The sequence below is a fragment of the Toxotes jaculatrix genome, chromosome 6 (genome assembly GCF_017976425.1).
Source record: "Toxotes jaculatrix isolate fToxJac2 chromosome 6, fToxJac2.pri, whole genome shotgun sequence".
Lineage (NCBI taxonomy): Eukaryota > Metazoa > Chordata > Actinopteri > Toxotidae > Toxotes > Toxotes jaculatrix.
The window spans coordinates 3816712-3839668 of NC_054399.1; the positions used below are offsets into that span (position 1 = coordinate 3816712).

The 22957-nt window shown below is 41.9% G+C and overlaps 1 protein-coding gene across 2 annotated transcripts; it reads left to right on the plus strand.

The window, feature by feature from the left end:
- The first annotated feature begins 2096 nt into the window (after positions 1 to 2096).
- kita (KIT proto-oncogene, receptor tyrosine kinase a) lies at positions 2097 to 22644 on the plus strand. Of its 2 annotated transcripts, none has more exons than XM_041040886.1 (21): positions 2097 to 2386; positions 5273 to 5536; positions 7062 to 7346; positions 7438 to 7577; positions 8228 to 8420; positions 9281 to 9467; positions 10122 to 10237; positions 10524 to 10638; positions 11954 to 12138; positions 13552 to 13658; positions 13817 to 13943; positions 14510 to 14614; positions 14960 to 15070; positions 15283 to 15424; positions 15600 to 15694; positions 15830 to 15960; positions 16356 to 16478; positions 17710 to 17821; positions 17917 to 18016; positions 18344 to 18449; positions 19948 to 22644. In XM_041040886.1, exons 1-21 carry the CDS (start codon positions 2332 to 2334, stop codon positions 20128 to 20130), a joined length of 2982 nt encoding a protein of 993 aa, XP_040896820.1. In that variant the 5' UTR covers positions 2097 to 2331; the 3' UTR covers positions 20131 to 22644. The 2 variants fall into 2 exon arrangements, with proteins under 2 accessions (XP_040896820.1, XP_040896821.1); XM_041040887.1 differs by having other exon boundaries at positions 8249 to 8420.
- The last annotated feature ends 313 nt before the right edge of the window (positions 22645 to 22957 follow it).

The window sequence follows — 22957 nt, forward strand, 5'->3', positions numbered from 1 at the left end:
CACTAACTCAGAGACTAACGTTGCATTGACATCACCCATTAATCTCAGTTCTTGATCTGCAGGAGGTTGCTCCTTAGTCATTAACGTTGTGGCTATGCCAGTGAAAACAAGCTGTGAATTATTAGATTCATTTTTCCTGTTCAATATCTGTGCTTCCAGATACACACATCATTTTCAGAAGTGAAAGGGTAATACTGACATGTCATTTTCAAAAAGACAATAATAAATAGAAAAAAAAAAAAAACCCTGCAACAACATGCTCTCACTGGTGGGACTGACAACAACGCTGTTGTGTTCTCACATGCTGATCAGACGAAAATCATTTTCTGTTTTCCTGAAAGACATTTATGTGAATGGCAAAATCGATGTGTGATAATTGATGGGTCTTTTACAGGAGTTAATGCTCTGAGGAAGTTAAATTAGAGATTTGGTTTCAGTGTTTGAGCCATTTGAGCCTTTAAGAGTGGTCTGCGGTACTGACGTACGGTATGAGAAATGATTCTGGAAGATATTAAATGACAGAAGGAATCTATTCAGGCTTGAATTTATGGTTCATACCTTTTAGGGTGTTAAGACGTTTTTACGACAAACACGTTCTCACAAATGTACTGCATACAGGTCCAAGAGTGTGTGGTTGTGGAGACAGCTCTTGCACACAGTACATGGAGCCCATATGCTTCCATCCACATCTCCACAGCAGATAAAACAGATAAAACAATGTGCCGCAGGGACAGTGTTTACAGGTCGGACCATTTAATTTGCTTGTTATTTCAAACTTTCCTCTGGGGAACTGTGTCAGATGGAACGAGGCTTATAGGAAAAAATATGTTACAGCAGCAGCCCACAGTGATTCTGTGGTTCAGTCACCTATGGTACTCTTGGCTAAACATACGACTATATGAGCTGGTAATGAGGATTAACGGAAAAGAAAGTGGTTTAGTCATAAAAGGAGACAGCTTAAAAGCTCTGTGGATTTTGTGGCAGTCCAAGTTACATGCATCCAGCACACGTCACTCTAGCCCCCTTTTGTATTTTGACTGAGTACCTGCTTCCTAAGCATGAGTATCGGATTTCATGACATTTGTCTTAATGAGTTACTAGTGACATTTATGGCATCTGGTTAAAAACATCTGGTTTGGGGTTGATTTAGGCCACGCCCACAGTCAAAGGTATGGCCATATTTCTCAGAAAATGCTGAAAAAACCAATGTGGGTATTTCAAGGGGGCAAACATAACAAGCCAAATTACATTATGCAAATTCTATAAGATGAATGCACAAGTAAAGGGAGGCAATTATATAATATGTGAATTATACAATTATTATATTATACAACTCTGTGAAAGCCTCGTTTTTATGCTCTGGAGGAAGCTTTCTAAAGAAAATAACTCTTTTGATGCCATCAGGGTTTATCCTTAAGACTTCAGACATCTGCATTAGAATGGCTGCCAACATTACACACCATCAGAAAACTGTCACTATACCATGCATGTTGATAGCCAGCAGAAAACTAGGCCACCTCTGGGAACGTGTGAGCGCATGCCAGTGCTCAAAAACCGTCATGTGCAGGCTCAGGAGGGAGGAAAAAGACAAAGGGTCGTTGTGTGGTCTTCTCAGTTTTTTTTTTTTTTTTTATTAGCTATGGGCCATTGCTTTCGCGAGTGTATACGAACAAAAAAATTACATTTAATAAAATAGTATTTAAAAATACTGATAAAACTTTGGAATTGTCTCATTAGAGCTGAAATTTATGTGTTAGGGTTATACCCACTCTTTGGATAAAACCTGCATATGTATTGTTAATGTAAAATAGACCTAATTGAGCTCTACTGATACTGGTTTAAAGTTATGTGCAGTAGGATTATGTACACTAGATGACGATATGTTATACACTTGTTTATATCGTGTAGCTTCAAAGCTTCTTTCAGTTTCTTGATCAGTCACTCTTTGTCTGAGCTCGGTTTTCTCGTCGGGAAGCTGACAACAGGTCCCAGACGCCTCCCTCTGTGTGTGTGTGTGTAACGTGTGAGTAACAGGCTCCACCACTGCCTCCTATAAACATGTAGTTGACGCCACAGTCAGTTAGAGATACCTGGTCGGCCCGCACCGTCCCCTCTGGCGCGCTCCAGGAAAACAGCATGTTTGCAGATAGGCGACGGCTGCTGTTGCGAGCTGCACTGAGCATCTGTGCCTTTAAAGACTTGTAAGTGCGCCTCTACTAGAGCCCACAGTCAACTTCCCACAACTCCGACGCGCTCGGCGAGTAGAGTAGAGCTACCTTAACCGGAGAGGCACTGGCTCACCTTCACAGCTAGACCCATGGAATAATAACTATGGAATACCACTGGATACTGCTGTCTGTCTTTTTACAGTTAACCTTCCATCCAGGTAAGGCTGAGCATTTTCACTTGATGCGCCACTTTACGCAGGCAACTTGTTGCCGTTCACTTTTGAACAACGTAAGGCTCGACTGTATTACCACAGGTATTCCGCTTCCTTCAGCCCAGTAAGACAAAGATAATCCACATGATTGTGAAGTGAACGGCTCCACTCGCTCCGCATCGCCTTCACGATGCATTTCTCCACACTTTTCTTTGTTCTGGGAGGTGGTGCAGCCTGATCCGAAAGGCTGCCGATGAGACGACCTGAAGTGGCTGAAACCTAATGAGGAAAGTGGATACTTTGGCAGATGATCTGGACACCGAGTGCGCCGCTTTAATAATTTATGTTTTATTCGGATAACGGCGGCGCCATTAACAAAAAAGTAATCAAAAGGTGGAATTAAAGTAGGATGCCGAGTAATATACACGGGTGCGACTCACAGAGACTTTCTGGCCGTGTTGTGCTCGATGGAGGGCGACAGGTTCATGCGGTTTTCCTCCTCTTCGAGCCGCACATAACCGTCTTTATGAAAATACATTGGCAACTCTCCATTTCTAGGAAGCATGCAAACGAGCGGCTCACATCCAGGACTGTTACGTGCATTTCTCACTTTGTGGATAAATATTGTCACGTGTTACTTTTACACTTATATTTTCCACCCCTCCTAAAAAAAACAACACATGGTTTTATTTTAGTGGGTGGTTCGGTTTTAAAGGTTTATTGCTCGAGTCCATAATTCAAAGTAATTTTCTTTATCTAGTCAGGAAAGAGAGGCTGGGATTTTCCCAGAGGTAGATCGCAAATTTATGGAAAGCTGTCCCGACAGGCCACTTTTACTGAAACTGGTGATAAACAATAGAGGTTTGCTGTTTCACTTTGCGCTGCTTTGCGCTTTAGGTGCGCCTGCGGAGCCTCATGCTGCTCGGGGCGGCATCAGGTGGACTCTGTTTTCTGCCCCTGTGTCGGCAGCTTGGTCATATCTGATGTGCCCACGGGAGCAACGTATGTGTTTATGTTGATATGATCAGGGAATTTGAATGGCTGCCTCATCTTCTGGTGACGTGATGTAACAAAGCACGCCACGAAGTTTGCCATACGTCCGTGTATAAGAGCTTCACATCTCATTAACTTTTACTATACTTTCTTATGCTCCATCAATACACATAAAAACACGTTAAAAAATCGTGTAGATGAGACCTCAGATGGTAAACGCCTTGATCCCAGCTTTGTCTCTCCCCTGCCATGCTGATAACAAGACCTTTACGTTAAATTCCTCAGTTGTTGGCCAAATATTTGCGCATAGGTGCAGGGGATCTGAAAACACAGAGGCCATTAGCATTACGAACAGTATCTAAACAGAGGCATCTCTGTAAAATGACACACTGCTGTTTGCTGTTCTGTGATTCTACGAATTTCGGTGTTTAAGATAAGCCTGCTGGATCACCACACCCTTCTCCCTTCCAGGTTGATCTACAGTATCTCTGTACTTCACTGCTGTGAAGGCTCTGGTAATGGGAACAGTCTATATAATATGTGAAATGTATGTATTTATTACATCGAAAGAGGGCTGGCAGGAGCATCTTTGTCAGCAGCACCCTCATGCACACTCCTACTATAGTCCCACAGTACCCTGGTATTTATCATAACTGGCCTCAATAGAGAAAGAGGGGGCCGAGTACCCACACCTTGGTGATGTTTTTCCAGGGAACAAAAAAACATTACTCATGTATTTTCCCACACATGTTTTCAGTTGGTGCGGTAGATTAAATCTCTGGGTTTCTGCCTCCACTTTAGAAATCATCCATTCAACAGTACACCTCAGGTCATGCAACAAACATAGCTTTTATTTTATAAATGACCGGTGTAATGCAGAAGATTTCATGATTGCTTGAATGCAGAATCATTTGGTTTCTTTGACCTTGTGATTACAGAGATCTGCCCAGGTGTCAGGAGGTTGGGGGTTCAATCCCTGCTGCCACAAGAAGCATCTTTGCCTTCATTATAATGTTAGAATATAAAGGCTCAATCTGTTCTAGTTTGTTTTAAAACAATCTAAAGTGCAGGTATAATCACATTTGTTATTAAAATTGGGAGTTGAAAAGAAGAAAAATAAGATTTTTTGTGATAAAAAAATCCTATATTTGTTCTCTGGGCTTCTGCAAACATTACTGATGGAGACAAACTTTGAACACATTGATTCTTAAAACTGGAGGTTTGGACCCTGGTCCCAAGATAAATCTAAGGGGTCACAAGATTATGAAAGTATGAAAGATGAAAAAAAAAAGAGAATGAAAGATGAAAAATTTAGCGTTTTACTTGTGAAATTCAGCGTATTTATATCTGTTAAGATTACTAAAAACATTTTTAACGAAACGAGGAGAATGAAAAATAAGTCTGAGATTATATCTCGTTTCGCTGGGTCACAAGCAAACTTTGCTTAAAGGATCACGAGCCATAAATGTTGGGAACAATAAAGACCTGTCACTCAGTGTGGGAGTGAAAGCTGGAACAAACCCAGTGTTTTGAAGTCTGCTGGCAGTGCGATCCTACTGTTTACATGTGGATCAGGGATTATACCTTTAAGCTGTTCTAATACACATGACTCTTGTGGGGCTGCAGGTGTTGACACATCTTGACTTCACATTGGTGGGTAAATCTTACAAAAGCCTTTCGACTTCAGCATAACTCACCTCTAAAATATCTCTTAAAAACGTCTTTAAAAGACTTTAAAACAATCCATCAAGACTTTTATTCTCACTTCAGTGTTTCAAGGTTTTATCCTAAATATCAGCAATACGGCCATGATCGTGCGCGATCTTTTCCACCAACGTGTGGTAAAAATGGGTCCTCCAGTTTGCTGTGCAGGTGAATATCCTCTTTATCCCGTTACAGGCAACACCAAGCCCACTATCACCCCCTCGGAGCAGGACCGCCTTGTCATTGATCTCAACAAACCGTTCGAACTGAACTGCCACGGTGAGAAGGAGATGCAGTGGTTTCGGGAGGATCGGCCGAATGTGAGGCTGCGGGGAGAGAAGAAGAGCGATGGGCTGTCCACGCTGCTCATCACCAAGGCTCACCCGGGTCAGATGGGCCGCTACATCTGCCTGGAGAAGAGCTCTGGGGAGCAAGCCTCCATCTACATCTATGTTAAAGGTAGCAGCATGTAACTGCTGTCTGCGTGGGAATGCATTTGGGTGATTAAGTGTTTCTGAGAGTGTGCAGAGAGAGACGAGAAAGAGGATGGAAATCTGGAGCAGGTGGAAACAGACTGCAGGGTAGAGCAGAGGAAATCTTTTGGCATTTCTCGCTGCGGTGACAGGGAGCAGCGTGTGTGGGTGTATTTGCAGAAGAAGGTGTTTGTAACTTTGCCCTGCACAGGTACAGTAGAAACTGTAGCTATTGATTGAGTGAAAGACTGAGTTTTACTGTATTTCCTCCTCAATATGGTTCCACATTCACTTGGCCCACTGCCATCGCTGCAGGCTTATATCATGATCACTCACTCCACAATCCACACATCTACATTTGAGTTACTACTTTTTAGTTGAGAGGCTCTGAGATATCATATAATATATACTACTAATAATACTCCTTAGTCCGCTGATGAACTTTTAAGTAATATTTGATCAACTATTCAAACTGTTACAGCTTATTGCCTCTGTGGGCTCAGTAACTGGGAGCAACAAACCTTCCTTGAGCAGCATTTCTGTCAGAATTACGACAGAGGAGTAACTGGTGTATTAGTTTACAGCGCAGCCAAACAAACTCACATTGTTTTAAGCAAATTCACATTGTTGTGATGCACTGTCCAAAAATGTGTTTCTTGTTTTGTTGGTGCATTTTATTTAATGGGTGATCAGTGGTCAGTGCTTACCAGCGCGACAAACACACTGCATTTCCTGTGACCTCTTCACAGTAAAAGCCCTTTTTTAAAAATTTTTGGTTGAATGTTTGTAATGTGATGCACCAGCAACTGCGTTAGTGGGTTTTAGCGGTAATTTCACGCACCTCTGATAAAGTGTAAACTGGGTGAACAGGTTTCAATTTGTGCAAAAATTTAAAAAAAATCAAAACATAGTTTTTGCACTTTGCTGAGGTGGAAAAGGTGGTTGTATAGATTAAAGCAAAACACAACATAGTGCAATGGAGACACACTGAATGCATAAATCATGACGTACATTAAGTATGCGACACAGCACGTCCACAGAAACTTCCAGTCCACGGAGGAGGCTAAAAATAGCGACAGATGGAAACATCAGATCTGTGTGGAGCGATGAGGAGATTCCTCAAATTAATGCATAAAACAAACAAATGCATAGTTAATAACTTAATCAGTTTTCATTTGGCCCAATTTTTTTGTCTCTGCAATGGCGTGAAGAGTCAGCAGACGTTTAAGTCACATGCTTCATGTACATGGTGATTTATTCAGCAAGTTTGGTTCCATTGTGTTTTGTGGCGTTTTGCTTTTATACACCAACTTTTCAACCTCAAAATCAGTTTGGAAGTGTGAAAAACTGTTTTTGAGGTTGAAAAGTTGGTGTATAAAAGTGTATGTTATACAGAGTAGCATTGTTATATAATGGGTGTCACAAACTAAAGCTGTAACATCTCAGTGTCCAGACCTGCTAACACCTCTGGCACCCCCTCTAATGTGTGATTGTATTTTTTTTTTTGGCAGATCCTGACAATCCCTTCAGAAAATCAAAGGTGTCAAACATCCTCACTCGTGTGGGAGACACTGCTTCCATCGCCTGCCTGGCAACTGATCCAAGTCTGGACAACCTACTCCTGGAAACATGCTCCGGTAGAGCTCTGGTCTCTGGTCTCCAGTATACTGCGAGCCTGGAGCAAGGCATCATCATCCACAACACGCAAAAGGCCTACGAAGGTTGCTACGTGTGCTCAGGAAAACTTGGGGGAAAGCACATCAGATCACATGACTACATCTTGACAGTGAGACCAGGTAAAGTGGTGGAAATGCACGCATGCTTCGTTGTGCTCCCTGTCACACCTGTAAGTTTAATCCTTTTTTTTGTTTGTTTGTTTGTTTTCAGTCCCCCTTGCTCCTCCAGTGATTGAGATGCAGGCCCCCAAAAGAGTGATTCTTATCCTTAATGAGGGTCTGTCCCTCACCTGCAACACCTCCAATGTCAATGGAGAAATCACGATTGAGTGGGTGACCCCACCTGGCTCGGTGAGACCCTTCTGCCTTTATCTTTGCTCTGTGCTGTGCTGCTAGTGGGAGATTCTTCTAGATTTTTGTCGGTGGATTGATTTTTGTGTATTGCATTATGTGAAAATACTGTAGTTTGAGTATTGAATATTGTCTTGTCTTGCCTGGGCTTTGATTACTTGATAGAGATATTTGACTGAATCGTTAGGAAGAGTCAGCCACTAGATATCAGCTGTCCCGGAGGTTTGTAGTGTTAATTTTCTAGTTTACAAATCGCCTTTTAAAAACAGGAAATTAAATGTGACGCCTAGTACTAACTACATGCCAACTGTATTGATTATTGTCTGGACATTGGTCCCAAAACAAAACAAAAAAAAACATTTTCATGATTCTTTTTGATTATGTTACATTTACATTCAACCAATTCCAAAATGGTTTTCTTTTTACTCAGAGATTTTCCTCCTGTGTACCTGGCATCAGTGGTTGTCTTTTCTTACGAACAAGAGCGACAGGGGTCAGAGTTCATGCTGTCTAAGCTTCAGGATCTTGGCTGTGTGTGCACTATGTGGACTACCGCATGCAGACGGATGTGTGTCTGTCAGTATTTGTGTGCTTGGCAAGGATAGACATGCAGACGGGGTTAATCTCTAGAGATCTCTGGGCGTTGACAGGGTGCCGTCTGGTATCCACAGCAACCAGCAAAGGTTGACGGTGCTTCACGTATCCTGACGGAGCACTACACTCACGTGCGCAGCTCCACGTTACACATCAAAGCCGTAAGGCCACAAGACGCTGGGAGGTACCGATGTAAAGCTCAGAATGAAAAAGGGGTCAGCACGCAGTCAGTGTGGCTCGACGTATATGGTGAGTACACAAAGGAATTTGCTTTGAGCAACAGCTGTAATCAGTAACTTAATTTTGAAGCTGTAAAAAATGTTTGAGATGTGTTCAGATTCAACTGACCAATGTGATCTCTCGATCAGTAATAGCTGGCAGTGAAGGCACATCGTTGTGTTGAATTTCTTCCTATTTTCTTTGTCTCCTCACAAATGTACTCACGGTTTCCCAATTTCCACACAAACTGAATGTCAGAAGAATAGTTTGACATTTAAGGAAACGTGTATTTGCTTCCTTTCCAAGATTTAGATGAGGAGATTGATGCCGATCTCGTATTTGTACAGTAAATGTTAAGCTATTGCCAGCAGTTGGTTAGCTTAGCTTGGCATACAGACTGGAAATGGAGACAGCTAGTCTGGATGATGGTAACAAAATCCTCTAAACCTCCAAAGTTTAATAATTAACAAATCATTTATTATGTCAAAAAAAAATGTAAAAATGACAGTTAGCTGTTTTACAGGGTTTTATGTGCTTGACTATTTCCTGGTCAGCCACATTAACTTCCTCAAAGGTCTACTGTTTGGCTGACATCTGGTAACAATGATCCATAACCACGTGAAATAGACAATAGGAAATTGTTATGCTTCAGTTTTCGGATAAACTGACCAAACCTAGCCAGCTGTTTCCCTGTTTGGAGACCTTTATTCTATGCTAAGATAACCAACTGCGGGGCAGAGATGAGATATATTCGTCTAACTCTCATCCAGAAAGCAAATAAGAATATTTCCTAAAATGTCACAGTTTACAGACCAGAAGAACTGACCCCAATACATGTGAATTTTACTTCTGCAAATCGTGTAACCATATGGCATTTCTCTATTTTTCAGACAGAGGATTCATCAACCTAACACCCCCAAACAACACAACTATCCACGTCCGCTCAGGCGAGAGTCTGTCCCTAAATGTAGACATGGAGGCTTATCCAAAACCACACACCTTCTCCTGGAGCTTCATGGGCTATGAGCTGAAGAACACAACCGACCACGTCATCACCACACACAGCCATGAATATAGGTTAGAATATAAGTTCGACGAACACGCACCTGTTTTTTGAAGTACCTACTTGACCCCAGTTTTCCCACATAGATGAAGATGTTCATTATCCTCGTTAAGAGGAATTTAACACCTTTGGTTTGGCTGCAGGTGATGATACAACCGCTGCAGCTGTCACAGCTCTCTGAGAAACACAGCTTCAAATTCTAAAACTGTCCAGTGAAAGAAGAACTGTCAGATTTTAAATGGCTTTCACAGGAAAAAGAAACCGTGAAATATTTGCAGCATTACCTCTGCGCTGCAGATAAAAACATTACGTAATTTTACACAAGGCTGCACGCTCAGCATAGTTTACCTCACACATCACGGTGTTCTTTTAATATGGGAAGACAAGAACATGACCTCAATTGGACATGACTCCCTTAAGCAAATGGCACATGGCAGAGCACAGCTATTGAAACCCTTTATAAAATCAATAAATCCCTTCTTTGCCTGTGCATACTGTCAGTGAACAGATGTGCATAAAAGAGCAGAAGGCATAGAGACTCGTTTCAGTTTAAGCACAATTAAACCATGAACAGAAACAGTGTTACCTCGGCTTTGTAAAAATCAATAAATGCATTCATGCTAAAAAAAAAAAAAAAAAAAAAAGTATTATGTCTTGTCTTTGTTTAGGTACAGCAGTGAGCTGAGGCTGGTGCGGCTGAAAATGTCAGAAGGAGGAGTTTACACCTTTCAAGCCTCCAACAGTGACGCCTCAGTAAATCAGACCTTCACCATCTTTGTGATCAGTAAGTGGTGTCATAGATTTTTGTTAAAGGTTTTTTGTTCCCTTAAGCCACATAATGAATTTCATTACACCTTCAGTAGTATTAATCTTCAGTTGCTGACATGGGAATAGGTTCTGACGACCTTTTCTTTCTTGGAAATGAGGTCTTGCTCTCTGCCTCACCTCAGCCTCCAGCATACATACCTGAGGTTCAACACAATGGAGAAAAAAAATGTAAAATAAACTGTATCCTGCTCGTCATTTGTATCTCAGCTGACATATTGTGACATTAACTTTTTGTTTGTTAGGTAAACCTGAGATTGTATCTCATGAGGGCCCGGTGGACGGACAGGTACGGTGTGTGGCTGAAGGGTTTCCTGCTCCCCAGATCACCTGGTATTACTGTGAGCAGCCGTATATGAGGTGAGATTTTTAAATGCCCTAAAAACTTTTTTTTTTTTTTCTATGAGTTTCTGACTATCAGTTTCTGATATCACCATTTTGCTTTCTCTTGATGAGAGGCTTCTGCACTTACGTTTTTGTTCGCCCTGTTCTCACTGGTGGGCGGTGCTGAATTGGGGAATGTGACCTCATACCTTTCTGCGCCAGTGAGAGCTTAGTGAAGACAGTTTTGTGGTTGTTTGCTTATCCTGTCAGGGCACTACCAGTCAAACATGATCAGTTTTACAGCGTTGTCAAGGGCTAGAGAAATACGGTAGATGTGGTCCCACCCCAATCATTAACCTTTTTAACATTGTTTTTATGTTATGTAATAACTGTGCTGAACTTTAGAACTACAGCCTTAAGCAATTATAGCTGTTGGAAACCGATATTAGGCAGACTGGTCATCAACTGGCAAAATAAAAGAAGAAGTGCCAAATCTAAATCAAAAGCAGCTCTGTCTTGTGTAATCTAACAAACAAAATGCTCTACCGCAATCAGTTGTTAGATTTATGGCAGCAAACAAACATCATGGCTCTTTCAATGGAAACTAGGCGTCCATTCATAGCAGCACTCCATCGACGAACATTTAGTGAATTAATGTGGAGACCTTTCTTGCATTTCTGCAGATTTCTTATTATTAACTTTTACATTCCTCTTTTTAAACGGAGCTGACATGAAGTGCACCTCGAGGGTCCTAAAGGTCACACTAAAGACACATTGGACAGAGGATTGATGATGACGGTGGAATGTGGGATTGTGGGATTTGACGGGGCTGACTTGTGATTGGTTGACAGTGATAAGATGACCCCCCCATGTGACAGGGGATTGGAAAGAATTGATTTGTGATTGGTAGGGACCCGAGATATCTGCCCGGATGCAATTGGACACTCTCACTCTCGTGTCAAACGTAAAGTGTATTGAAGGAGGAGCAGCTGGTTGCTGTAGCAACACCAACCCTGGGCAGCACAGGCAGTGAATCACAAGTGATTATCCAAACTTTATCCAGTCATTTTTTAATCATAATTAAATCCACTTAATAGTCATTACATACAGGCACGCAAATGTACGTTCAGAAACAGAAAGCAACGTGACCGGAGTTAGTCTAAGGCCAGAGAGCACTGAGATAACAGCTGCTCTTTGTGGTGGAGTGCTGTCAGATACAGAGCCCTGGTCTAATTTTACATATTTCACCTTTGTTTTATGAGCCCAGCGTGTCCTGAACAGAGACAGCTGATGAATAGCTCGGTGATCCCATTGGCCCCTTTGTCAACAAAGAATAATTTTCTGCTTTCAGGTGCTCTCAACAGGTGAATGCCACCCAGGAGGAGCGCAACGTCATCACCGTCACACTGCTCAGTCCCGAGTTTGGGAAGACAGAGGTGGAGAGTCGGGTGAACATCAGCAGGGGACGGTTCACTACCCTGGAATGTGTGGCTACGGTGGAGGGAGAGCAGGCCTACACACTCTTCTCTATCAGTGGTGAGTGGAGGTATCACACACATGCGGAGTAGGATGCGGTATTTAAATAAGTCCAGTCCAAGTCCCAGTCTAAATAGGGCCCATGTGTTGCTGAATTGATGTAATCCTCTGGATGTCCTCACCTTCAGATTAGAATTAAGTGCAACAAAGTCAGTGGTACAAAGAGGACATGACATGGAACATCTCCTCTTTCCAGATTGAAAGTTGATTTTAGTTTCAATAAAACTCAGAGTAAACTCAGTGACGTCACAAATTCTGTCACTTGCCTGTGACTCCCTGCTCTGTGGACTAAAAAACAAAGTTACCTCAGCTCTGCCCCTCAGTAAAACCCACACGGGATTTATTCCTCAGCTCAAAATATTTACTAAAAACATGACTTTGGTTAGGATTAACCCACAAACGTGGTCTTACAACTAGAGGTTGGTTCCCTATAATCTGTTAGGTAAACATTAGCAAGAAGAGATGCCTCAGACATGATTGGCCACGATAAGAGGTTGTCACTTACACAAAGGAATTAGCATTAGCCCATTGTTTACTTTATGACTCCAAATCCGCTCTGTTATAACGGCTTCCCCATCTGCTGTACGATGCCTTCAAAGTGGAGTGAGTTCAGGAACTGAAAGTACAGCAAAGTTTGTCCCAGCCGGAGCCTGGAGACCCAGGTTTATGCAGGACACTGGGGTCTAACTGTGGCTACAGTGGGTATGTGGGCGAGCATTATGAGGGAGACGAATGTTTGTGGCCAGGCAGGGCAAGCCGTTGGGAGCGTGTGTCCAGGATTTTTGTGCTTCACAGAGTAACAGCAGACCAGGCGGAGGCGCTGAGAGTGTGGAGCACAGTAGGAGTCCTGGCGGTGCTGGGTGTTCTGGGGCTGTGGGAGGCTTGGAGGTGTCAGTGAGCTGCAGCACAGAATACACAGAGCTTTAAAAACCACTGACAGGTTTACAGGGGATTAGTTCCTGCAGACTCTGCATTCTCAGATTTGAAGTGGAGAGAAAGCTTCTTATCTCTAAAGAGCTTATTACACCCCACAGTACAGATGAGCAAAACAAATAGCCAGACACAAAGGAACAGAACACTGATTATACACAATTACTCACCAGCACAGCTGTAATAGCAACAGCAATACAGTAAAATACTGCATGATGTTAAGCAGTTAACAAAATTAATTCAGAATGTGAAAATATAGGAAAAAGCAGAAAACCCTACAGAATGTATGTGTGTATAATTGGATTAGTTTGCTGTGATTTAACCAAAGTGGGCCTCACTGTGACTTAGCCTTCTCTGGCTTACCTTAATGCCCCTTTGCAATGTCATTTAGAACGCAAACATGGCAAACCAATGAAAGAGTCTCTGACTGAGTCTGTTGTCACTGCTTGTATATCTAACACTATAATTTCCATCTCCCCGCAGAGAGGACTGTTCCCCATGATCTGTTCACTCCTCTGCTAATTGGCTCAGTATCAGCAGCAGGCATCCTCTGTCTCGTTGTTATCATGCTCTTCTACAAGTACATGCAGGTAAGGCATCACTCAGCGTTTCCTGGATGGCACACCCTCTTTCATCAAATTTTGAGACATAACAAGTGAATGTGGAAAGTCCATGAGTTCCTCTGTAACAATAATTTACATCTCCACTTCTTCTTCTTCTGCTTTTTTTTTGTCTGCATCTGTGCCAGAAACCTAAATACCAGATTCAGTGGAAAGTTATAGAGGGTATCCATGGAAACAACTATGTGTACATTGACCCCACCCAGCTACCGTACGATCATCAATGGGAGTTTCCTCGAAACAACTTGCGTTTTGGTGAGCGCCGTGCATTTCTTTATCAAAAGCATCGCCAGCGTATGCCTCTTTCTTGGCCTCCATAATTCTATTAATCAGTCATTTCTGACTGGGGCTGTCAGGTCGGAGGTGTAAATCATCATAGGAGCAGAGTGATGTGGAGATAAACGGGGGGGCTGCCTCACTAATACTCTCAGTATTAAAGCCAACAGTGCAGTCGGCATGACATTATCGCTGCCACCCTCAGGCTACTTCATGCTGATTGACAGACATTCTGTTTTCTGAGTGTATGGGCACAGCATTGAGGGTTTGTGTTATTATGAGTCTGTGGTCACTACTGACTAACCAGTTCTGCAGCTCATTAATGATGAAACCCCACTCCCTCACTGCAAACATTATATTATTGACATATTCTGGGTGTTGTTTTTAACAAACCTCCTTAAACAGGATCCTGCGTGTCCTGGTGCCTATGTACACAGCCCAGGGGCTAAAACTGGTGTTGTCCCAGGAATGCTGGCATGGGGCCAGTTTGTGGGAGGGAAGCAGGATGGGGAATAACAGTTTTGAGTCTGTCTTCTTGTCTTCAGGGAAAACGCTGGGATCTGGTGCATTTGGAAAAGTGGTGGAAGCCACCGCATATGGGCTCTCCGAAGCAGATTCTGTCATGACGGTGGCTGTGAAAATGCTCAAATGTAAGCGCATTCAACACACACATGCAAATGCAGTGGGACAAACAAAGCACAGCGACAAATATACATAGTGGCTGTGATCTTTTAAGAAGCTGTAATGAGAACAAACTAATTTGCCTGCAGGTGTTCCAGAGAAAGGCAGCTACAGTATTATGTTGATATTTTTATTTGGTGGTTTGCGCCCTGCTTTAACAGACACCTTTTATTTTAATATACTTCCAGCTAAGGCCTATTATTTAAATCATGCAAATACCAGCTCATTATATGTAATCATAGTTCATCTTGAACTCAGTTTACTCGTAATCCTTTTGTAAATGCTGATTGTTTTCTTTTTTTCTTTTTCCACAGCAAGCGCTCATGCCACAGAGAAAGAGGCACTGATGTCAGAACTGAAAGTCCTCAGTTACTTGGGAAACCACATGAATATCGTCAACCTGCTGGGAGCCTGCACTGTTGGAGGTGTGTCACCCATGTTGTACTGCATTATTATTTAAGACTGTGAAGTGAAACTGAAGGCTTCAAAATTTGTTTACAGACTTTAAGAAGATTAATCATGTTGTTCTTTATGTCACAAGAGTGCTTTCCTTCACCACACTGCTCAGCTTTTTACTAAATCTACTGTCACGTATTTCGAACGATCATTCTCATGAGGCATATTTCTTTGTCTGCAGGCCCCACACTTGTAATAACAGAGTACTGCTGCTTTGGAGACCTTCTTAACTTTCTACGCAGAAAGAGAGAATCCTTCATCTGCTTTAAGCTGGAGGAAGACTGCTACTACCGCAACGTCACGCCGCAGAGAGACACAGCTGGGTCAGGTTCTTTTTTGTGTATAAAGAGTGTTTAGAGCTTTATTGTTTGTGGAAGAGAAAAGAGAGGACTAGTATTTACTATCCAGAACGTGCGTAGGAGGAGGGTATTTGGACAGCCGCGTGCCTATGTGTGGCTGTGCTCAGCTGAGACCAGACTGCTCCTTTCCTCTTCACAGAGACAGCTTGAACGGCTACATGGCCATGAGGCCTTCTGTTGCTGGCAACCATCCTTTCAGCTCGTCCTCTGAGAAGAGACGCTCACTACGCAAAGGCAAGCAAAGCCAGCCATTCATCAAATTTCTCATCCTTAAAATATACAGAAAAGAAAGCTGAAACGAAGTCGAATTACTTCAGTAGCTTATACAAGTTTAAAAAAAAATAATCCTCATCCCGTTTGTCCTCTCAGGTGGCTCCTATGTTGAAACAGATGCAGAGAGCGAGCTGTTTGACGAGGATGGCCTGTCTCTAGATACAGAAGACCTTCTCAGCTTCTCATACCAAGTGGCCAAAGGCATGGAGTTCCTCGCCTCCAAAAATGTGAGCATCAGCTTGACTGAGCAGATTTTAAAATAACACATGTCATGCTTGATTTCTGTCTAAAACTCTGATGTGAATTTCTGCAAATTAAATCTGACTTTTTAGGACTTTTAAGCCAGAGCATGTATCAAGTTCCCACAGCTAGTAAACGGATCTAAAACGCATGTTGGAGCATGCCGCTGAAAAATTTATTAGACGTGGTGGCAAAGATACTGTAGCCAGTAAGCTCATATATCAGTGTCAGTGGTAGTGTGTTACAGAATCAAGTGTGGAAATTCAGTAGCAAACTGCATTAGAAAAGGCACTTCATTCACGACTAATGCTAAATTATTGATTGGTCATGTATATAACATGTATCATCAAGTATTAAAGGTAGCGGTCCATTTGTTTTCCAGTGTATCCACAGAGACCTGGCCGCCAGAAATATCCTCCTGACTCAAGGAAGACTGGCAAAGATCTGTGATTTTGGCCTGGCCCGGGACATCACCACAGACTCCAACTACGTAGTCAAAGGAAATGTAAGTCTGTGTGACACTTGGGAATTTGAGATGAGATGCAGGATACATCCAGTCCCCCCTTCAAAGTGCCAGCCTTGTGTTAAATCAACGCCTGTCCTGGGAGCTCTAAATCAATTTGTGTAATAAATGAGTGTGTTGGTGGGCCCTCACGTCTTGTCAGACTGCAGTCAGATGAATGTGTGTTAAGCCAGGGAATCTACAGTAATATCTAGTAGTTAGTCAAAACTACTCAGTTTAGTCTTGAGCATGTTTACAACACATATTGAAGAACAAACAGCAAGTCCGGCTCCCTTTGACTCACTACATCCAGGAAAAATTTAGCTAATGTTTCTTGTACTAGTTTCCTGGTTCCTCAAGTTGTTAATCTGTTCATTCGTGGTGATAATCGAAAGTGAGTATGTACACAACAACTTAAAACAAGTTGGTAATGTGGAGAGCAAAGTGAAGAGTAAAAAAAAAAGTAATACCCACTTATATAAAGGATTGATATTTAAAGGTACTATATGTAAGACTGTGAAGCTATTTGTATGTATCAATCGCTATTTTATTCCCAATTTGTGAACAGATTTGTGAACTTAGCTAAGAAAACGAGACCTTCCCCGACTTTCTGATACACTTTAAATGCACTGCATTTTTGTTTCAGGGCTCAGAGGCCTTATGTTGTAACTCCAGACTTATCTGATCTACCTGTCAGCAAGACAAACTTACTTCATTGTGTACAGTGTACAGTATTTGTATTTCTGCAAGAGCTGGCTCTCGGTTATGTTTTCTGCATTCTGCTAAAATATATATTTTCTAAGACCTCCTCTCGCAAACTGAGGCAGTAATTCCCTTTTAACATATTTAGTTTTATCAGCATTTCTGCTTCATATAATACTTTATTCAGATCAGTAGCCTCAAGACATAGCATAATGGACATTTATCATGGCTGGTGACAGCCAAGTATTTCTAAATGTGTAATTACAAACTTGTTGATATGGATGTGACAACTAATGAGCTGAATGTGTTCTTTCACATGTGAAATGTGTATCTTTGCAGTTTTCTGTAAATGTCAGGTGTAACAATCACAGATTGTTATACCTGACACCAAGCTCTATGTGATTTTAGATCCTCATGGGAGCGTCGTGTTCATACCTGACATTTGGTATAGTTAATTTAGCAGTCAGCAGACATAAACTTGTTTGACCCCCATCACAGCGGAAAAAAAAAAAACAGATTGCTTTTCTTTCAGGCACGTCTGCCAGTGAAATGGATGTCTCCAGAAAGTATCTTTGAGTGCGTGTACACGTTTGAAAGTGATGTGTGGTCCTATGGCATCTTGCTTTGGGAAATCTTCTCACTAGGTATGTCTATCCTTCCATTATGTGCCAGTGTTTGTCTAGCTATCTATATATTTTCATAAGTTCTTAATGTAAATGAATCTCTCCGCTGACTGTAGGAAACAGTCCCTATCCTGGTATGCCTGTGGACGCCAAGTTCTACAAACTGATAAAAGAAGGATACAGAATGGATGCTCCAGAGTTTGCACCCAGCGAAATGTGAGTTGTTGTAGAAGTGAAATACGAGTGTGTGTGAAAGGTGTTGAAGTGAAATGCGAGTGTTTGTAAAATGAGCATTGGGGAGATGGTGTGGCTGGATAGATGGAGGTGGTGAGACTATGAAAAAAATGCATCGTGGGGGATTTGAAAAGCAGCCCGTTCTCATTCTGTTACATTTGGCTTTTCACAGACACAACTAAAACTGAGGACATTTTAAAACTTTTAGGTAGAGCTGAGAACGTAAAACAAAGTACACACAAACAGAAAAGGGGATGTAGTAACTGTAAACAAATGAAAGTCTTTGTGTGTTCGTATGCCGCTGTGCAGGTATCAGATTATGAGGTCCTGCTGGGATGCTGACCCCTTCAACCGACCCCCCTTCAGGAAGGTCGTGGAAAGGATTGAACAACAGCTGTCAGATGCCACTAAGCACGTAAGCTGAACCACTTTGATGTTATTTACTTTCTATATGCAAGGTGTAAAAGTACATTTCTTAAAAAATAAAGACCAGAGAGGACTAAACAGGTATTTCATGACCTCGTAACTTGTCATGAAATAAATGGGATGTTAGGGTCCTGCTCCGGGGGGTAAAACCTGCTATGACGTGGTTCATGTGGTACCTATGACATAGATTTTGACTCTGCACAAACAAAGAAAATATTCATACATGGTGGGCCACATGAATCTTAGCATCATCTTGCTTGCTAAATGCTAAGTCGAGGCTAATGGACAACAGGATTATTTCACTCTCAAAACTTCTAATAACTTTTTTATATTTCCTGATGTAAATTTTCTGAGAATAAATCACGCCTGAGGCATATATTCTAGGCGTGTGATTACCGCGTCACTTCTTGTGGGAGAACAGCTTTTAAAGTGACCCACCTGTGTGCACACATAATTCAAGTCTGGGCTTCTCATAGCATGAGCAGATATGTTTGAACTCTCAGCTCGTCTGATTTACTCATGGGCCTGCCTTGTTGTCATGACTGTCTTTTTACACGCCAACATCTCTGACAGTTCAGCAGGAGATAAGCTTTAAAGGGAGAGTTTGACATTTTTGCAAATATGCTTGTTCACTTCGTTGCTGAGTTAGATGAAAAGAACCACAAGACAGTTAGCTTCGCTTAACATAAACACTGTAAATGTGGAAACAGCTAGCTTGGCACAAAGGTTAATAAACACATTACGTCTTGTTTTTTGTGTCTGTACAGAAACCAAAGTGAAAAAGTGATGAATTGTTGATGACTATTTCCAAACCACAACTTTTTCACTGTTTTTCACTTGTTGCTTTTGTGTGGATTAAACACACAAGAACTCATGTGTTAGAATGAGCTTTAGAGGAGCTGGTAGGTCAAATGTTTTTGCTTTCTGCTCTCGAGAGGAATATATGACTCTGTTTTGTCTGCCAGTTTAGTTTTACTTTGTGTTTAGTGCTAACTTGCAAATTTCCATGCTAGCATCCTAAACTAAAATGGAGAACGTGGTAAACATTAAACCTGCTAAACATCACAATGTTATCATTGTCATTTTGACCCTATTAGCATGCATGTGCTAGCATTTAGCTCAAGGCACTGTTGTGCCTCACACGGATACTAGCATGACTGTTGACTTTTAGACACAGGCTAATTGTTTCCCCCTGCTTCCAGCTTTTATGCTAAGCTAAGCTAACTGACTCCTGGCTCCAGCTTCATAATTAAAGGAGACAGCGGTTTCTCATCTAACTCTCAGTAAGAAAGTGAATAAGTGTTTTTCACTATTCCTTTATCTTTTTATTACATAAACACCAAAGTTTTAAGAGACACAAATTGTGCGGGTGAGATGGCTGAACTGAAATTTCTCTCATGTTTGAAATTGCAGAACTGAAACATAAGCAGCAGCAACCCTCACTAACGTTGTTCCCTCTGTCCTATTTCTTTCTTCTTCATCTTCAGATTTATCTGAACTTCAGCCTCAGGCTTCCTGTGACTCCCAGAGCCAGGGAGGAGCCCAGTTCTCAGAGCGCAGCATTTCACTGTCTCAACTCAGCAGGCACTAACAGCGCTCCAAACCAGCCCTTACTGGTCCAGCATGAGGTCTTCCTGGAAGGGACAACCCTCACAGCCCAACGGGTGTAAGGACCCACCCGACCTGTCTGGCTGCCTCATAAAGTGCCTGTAATGTTCCGCCACAAACCACCCAACCACTACACCCGCCCACCGCCCCGGTGCCACCAGCACTTGTTGTCGCGTGTTGCAGATGGAATGGTAATTGCCATCTATTACAAGAGAGAACAACAAAGGACCGATGGCTTTCATCATTGCTGTCACTGTTATTGCCTACTGATTATAGGGAGGACAGTTGGACTAATGTTCCCCTGTTCACAGCAAAAAAACTGCTGCAGCACCGGGGAGGATGGAGGGACATCAGCCGTTACTCTAAACCTGTTATTAAGTACATTATTACACTTTTATCTGTTTTGTTGTTTTCAGTTTTTTGCAGTTACATTTTTCCTACACATTTCATAAAGGTTGTTTTTTTTTTAGGCACTCCGTATAACTGTTTCTTTCTGTCTGTCAGTTATTTTTTTCTTTTTACATTTTGTGTTTTGTTATTCTTTGTCGTTCCTCTGTCATGGAAATTTACGTAGCATTTTTATTTTTTGGTTGAAATTGTTGAAGGAAAAAAAAAAAGCACTCGAGGCACTTGAACTTCATATGATTCCATACACCATGTCATGCAGCTTTTTCTTTTCTTTTTTTTTTTTTTTACACTCCTTTATTGTCAGTATTATTTCCAACTGTTCGGATCTCTGTTTATAAGAACAAGATACTTTTCAGGGGCCAATTTAAATTGAGATATCGAGACACTGGTCTATAAGCTATTAGACAGCATGGTCGGTCATGCTTAGAGTCCATAAGTGCTTCAAGTCTTTTAGGAGATACACTTCTGCTCTTTTCATGTTGGATGTCACTACCTAGAGAGCAAAAAAAAAAAACTGTCTTTACTGGATCTGATAAACACATACCATGGATCAGCCCATGATTACACGCAGTTGTCTTCAGAGATATGGTATAGACATGGTACGCTAGCTTTTCATTTATGTGCTTGTTGTCTGTATATGTGTACATATCTGAGGTAAGGTAATGATAATAGTCATTGCTGTAATATGATGAGATGGGAAGAGTTTGACAAAGGAGACACTCTGTGAAGCCTGTAACTCTTTCGTCTCAGTGTTGTTGCATTAGCAGGTAAGGCACGTGTATAGTTTCATGTTTTGACAGCTGGACTGCTGAAGAGTTCTCTTGTAAAGATGTAAATAACTGTTCAGGTTTATATGGTTCCTCTCATGCCACATCCAGTGTGTGATCTTTGTTTACAATCACGCGACAGGTACTGCCACTCCTGAGATGTGTTTTCGTTGCTTTTCACATTCTTCCCCTTCAAGAAGGACCAGGACACGGGAACCTTTCTGTCTTGGCTGACAGGCAGTTGGCATGTTTTTACTCATTCTACGGCTGCAGTTCTCTGTTGCATAGTGTAGACCGATCAGCCACAACATGAAAAACAGTTATCGGTTTTCATGTCGAGGCTGAATAGCGTACGCCTGTTTCGCGGTTAAAGTTAGCATGACGCTCGTATGAAATGCCATGAAGTGGACTGCGGTTTTCCCTGAGGTGACAAGCCAGAGGAAAACGGAGGGTCTTCGAGACTCTCTGTTCAGATGTCGACACTGGGTACAGAAATCAGTCTCAGTGTGTTGGTCATCTCATTGTTCTCCGGCCAGTAGCTGGTTTCCCAGCAGTCCTTCTTTTCTTTGTATCCAGCTGTTTCCTCCATCATAAGTGGGACTTTCAGCACCTCTCAGCCAGGAGTCTGTATCAGTCCAGACCATTATGATTCCCCTCTTCCCATTGGTGGATGTTGTTGTGAAGAGCACCAGGAAAGTGTCCTGTTTGCGTGTATGAATGTGTGTGTGTGTGTGTGTGTGTGTGTATGAATGTGTGTGTGAGGATGCACGTGTACTTGTCTATGTGTGCATGTCTGTATGATTGCTGAATTATAAGATTTACTGTTAAGAGGTGCCACTACTAAACATTCATCAAGTCGTTTAGGCTATTAAAACCCTACAGTCTTACCGCTCTGTCTTTTTGTAAATATAAATGTGCGTATATTGTAAAGTAATGTTGATGCTTTTGAAGATGCTTATCTCGATGAAGATGTGGTACACTGATGTAGAGTTTTATTGTGCTGTATTTTATTATGTGCGCACAGATTTCCAACCGTAGATTCAACTGGAAATGCTGCTTGTGTCTCTGTCACTGTGGAGATTTGCTTTGGCTGATGTTTTATTTTTGGCTAATTCATCACTTCAGCCAGTTGTGCAAGTTCACTTGGAGGCTGCCACAGAAACACTGGTCTCAATGGTCATATCTGACCGTCAGTATCATGGCAATATCGGTAAAAGTGGAAAAAAGTAGCTACAGCTAGAAGGAAATGTCTGGGGTCTTTAGAGGTTATATTTCATCTCACTGCTTCCTTCACACCTAAGAGGTTTCCTGCATTTTGCTACATATTTATTAAAGGCTTTAGTGTTAGGTTTGATGTGTTGCAATTACATGTGTCAATGTAAATAAAATTGTGTATATTGAATTCACAATTAAACGTTCGTGGTCCATTTTTACGTCCTGCTCACAATGTTTCCATTGTGAGCAGCTTTGCTCATCTGAAATCATTAGAAAATTTTCATGGCTGACATATGACAATCATATTTTTCAGTCATCTGAGCGTGTGTGAATGCTCGTGGCGGGTTTTCCCCTAAGGCGGCTGTCACAAGTGATTCATCATCTCTACTTTGCTGTGAAATGGAGGGTAACTGGCTCTCAGGTTTGCCACACACTACTATAAAGTACAGTAATGGATGACACGCTATCTGATTTTTTTAGCCATTCTTCCTGCTCTACT

Bases quoted from the DNA above. Each gene is read 5' to 3' on its own strand.
- kita (XM_041040886.1), top strand. From the start codon at position 2,332: ATGGAATACCACTGGATACTGCTGTCTGTCTTTTTACAGTTAACCTTC. The intron at 14,615-14,959 runs GTAAGCGCATTC...CTTTTTCCACAG, and splicing joins GGCTGTGAAAATGCTCAAAT to CAAGCGCTCATGCCACAGAG. The intron at 15,425-15,599 runs GTCAGGTTCTTT...TCCTCTTCACAG, and splicing joins CCGCAGAGAGACACAGCTGG to AGACAGCTTGAACGGCTACA.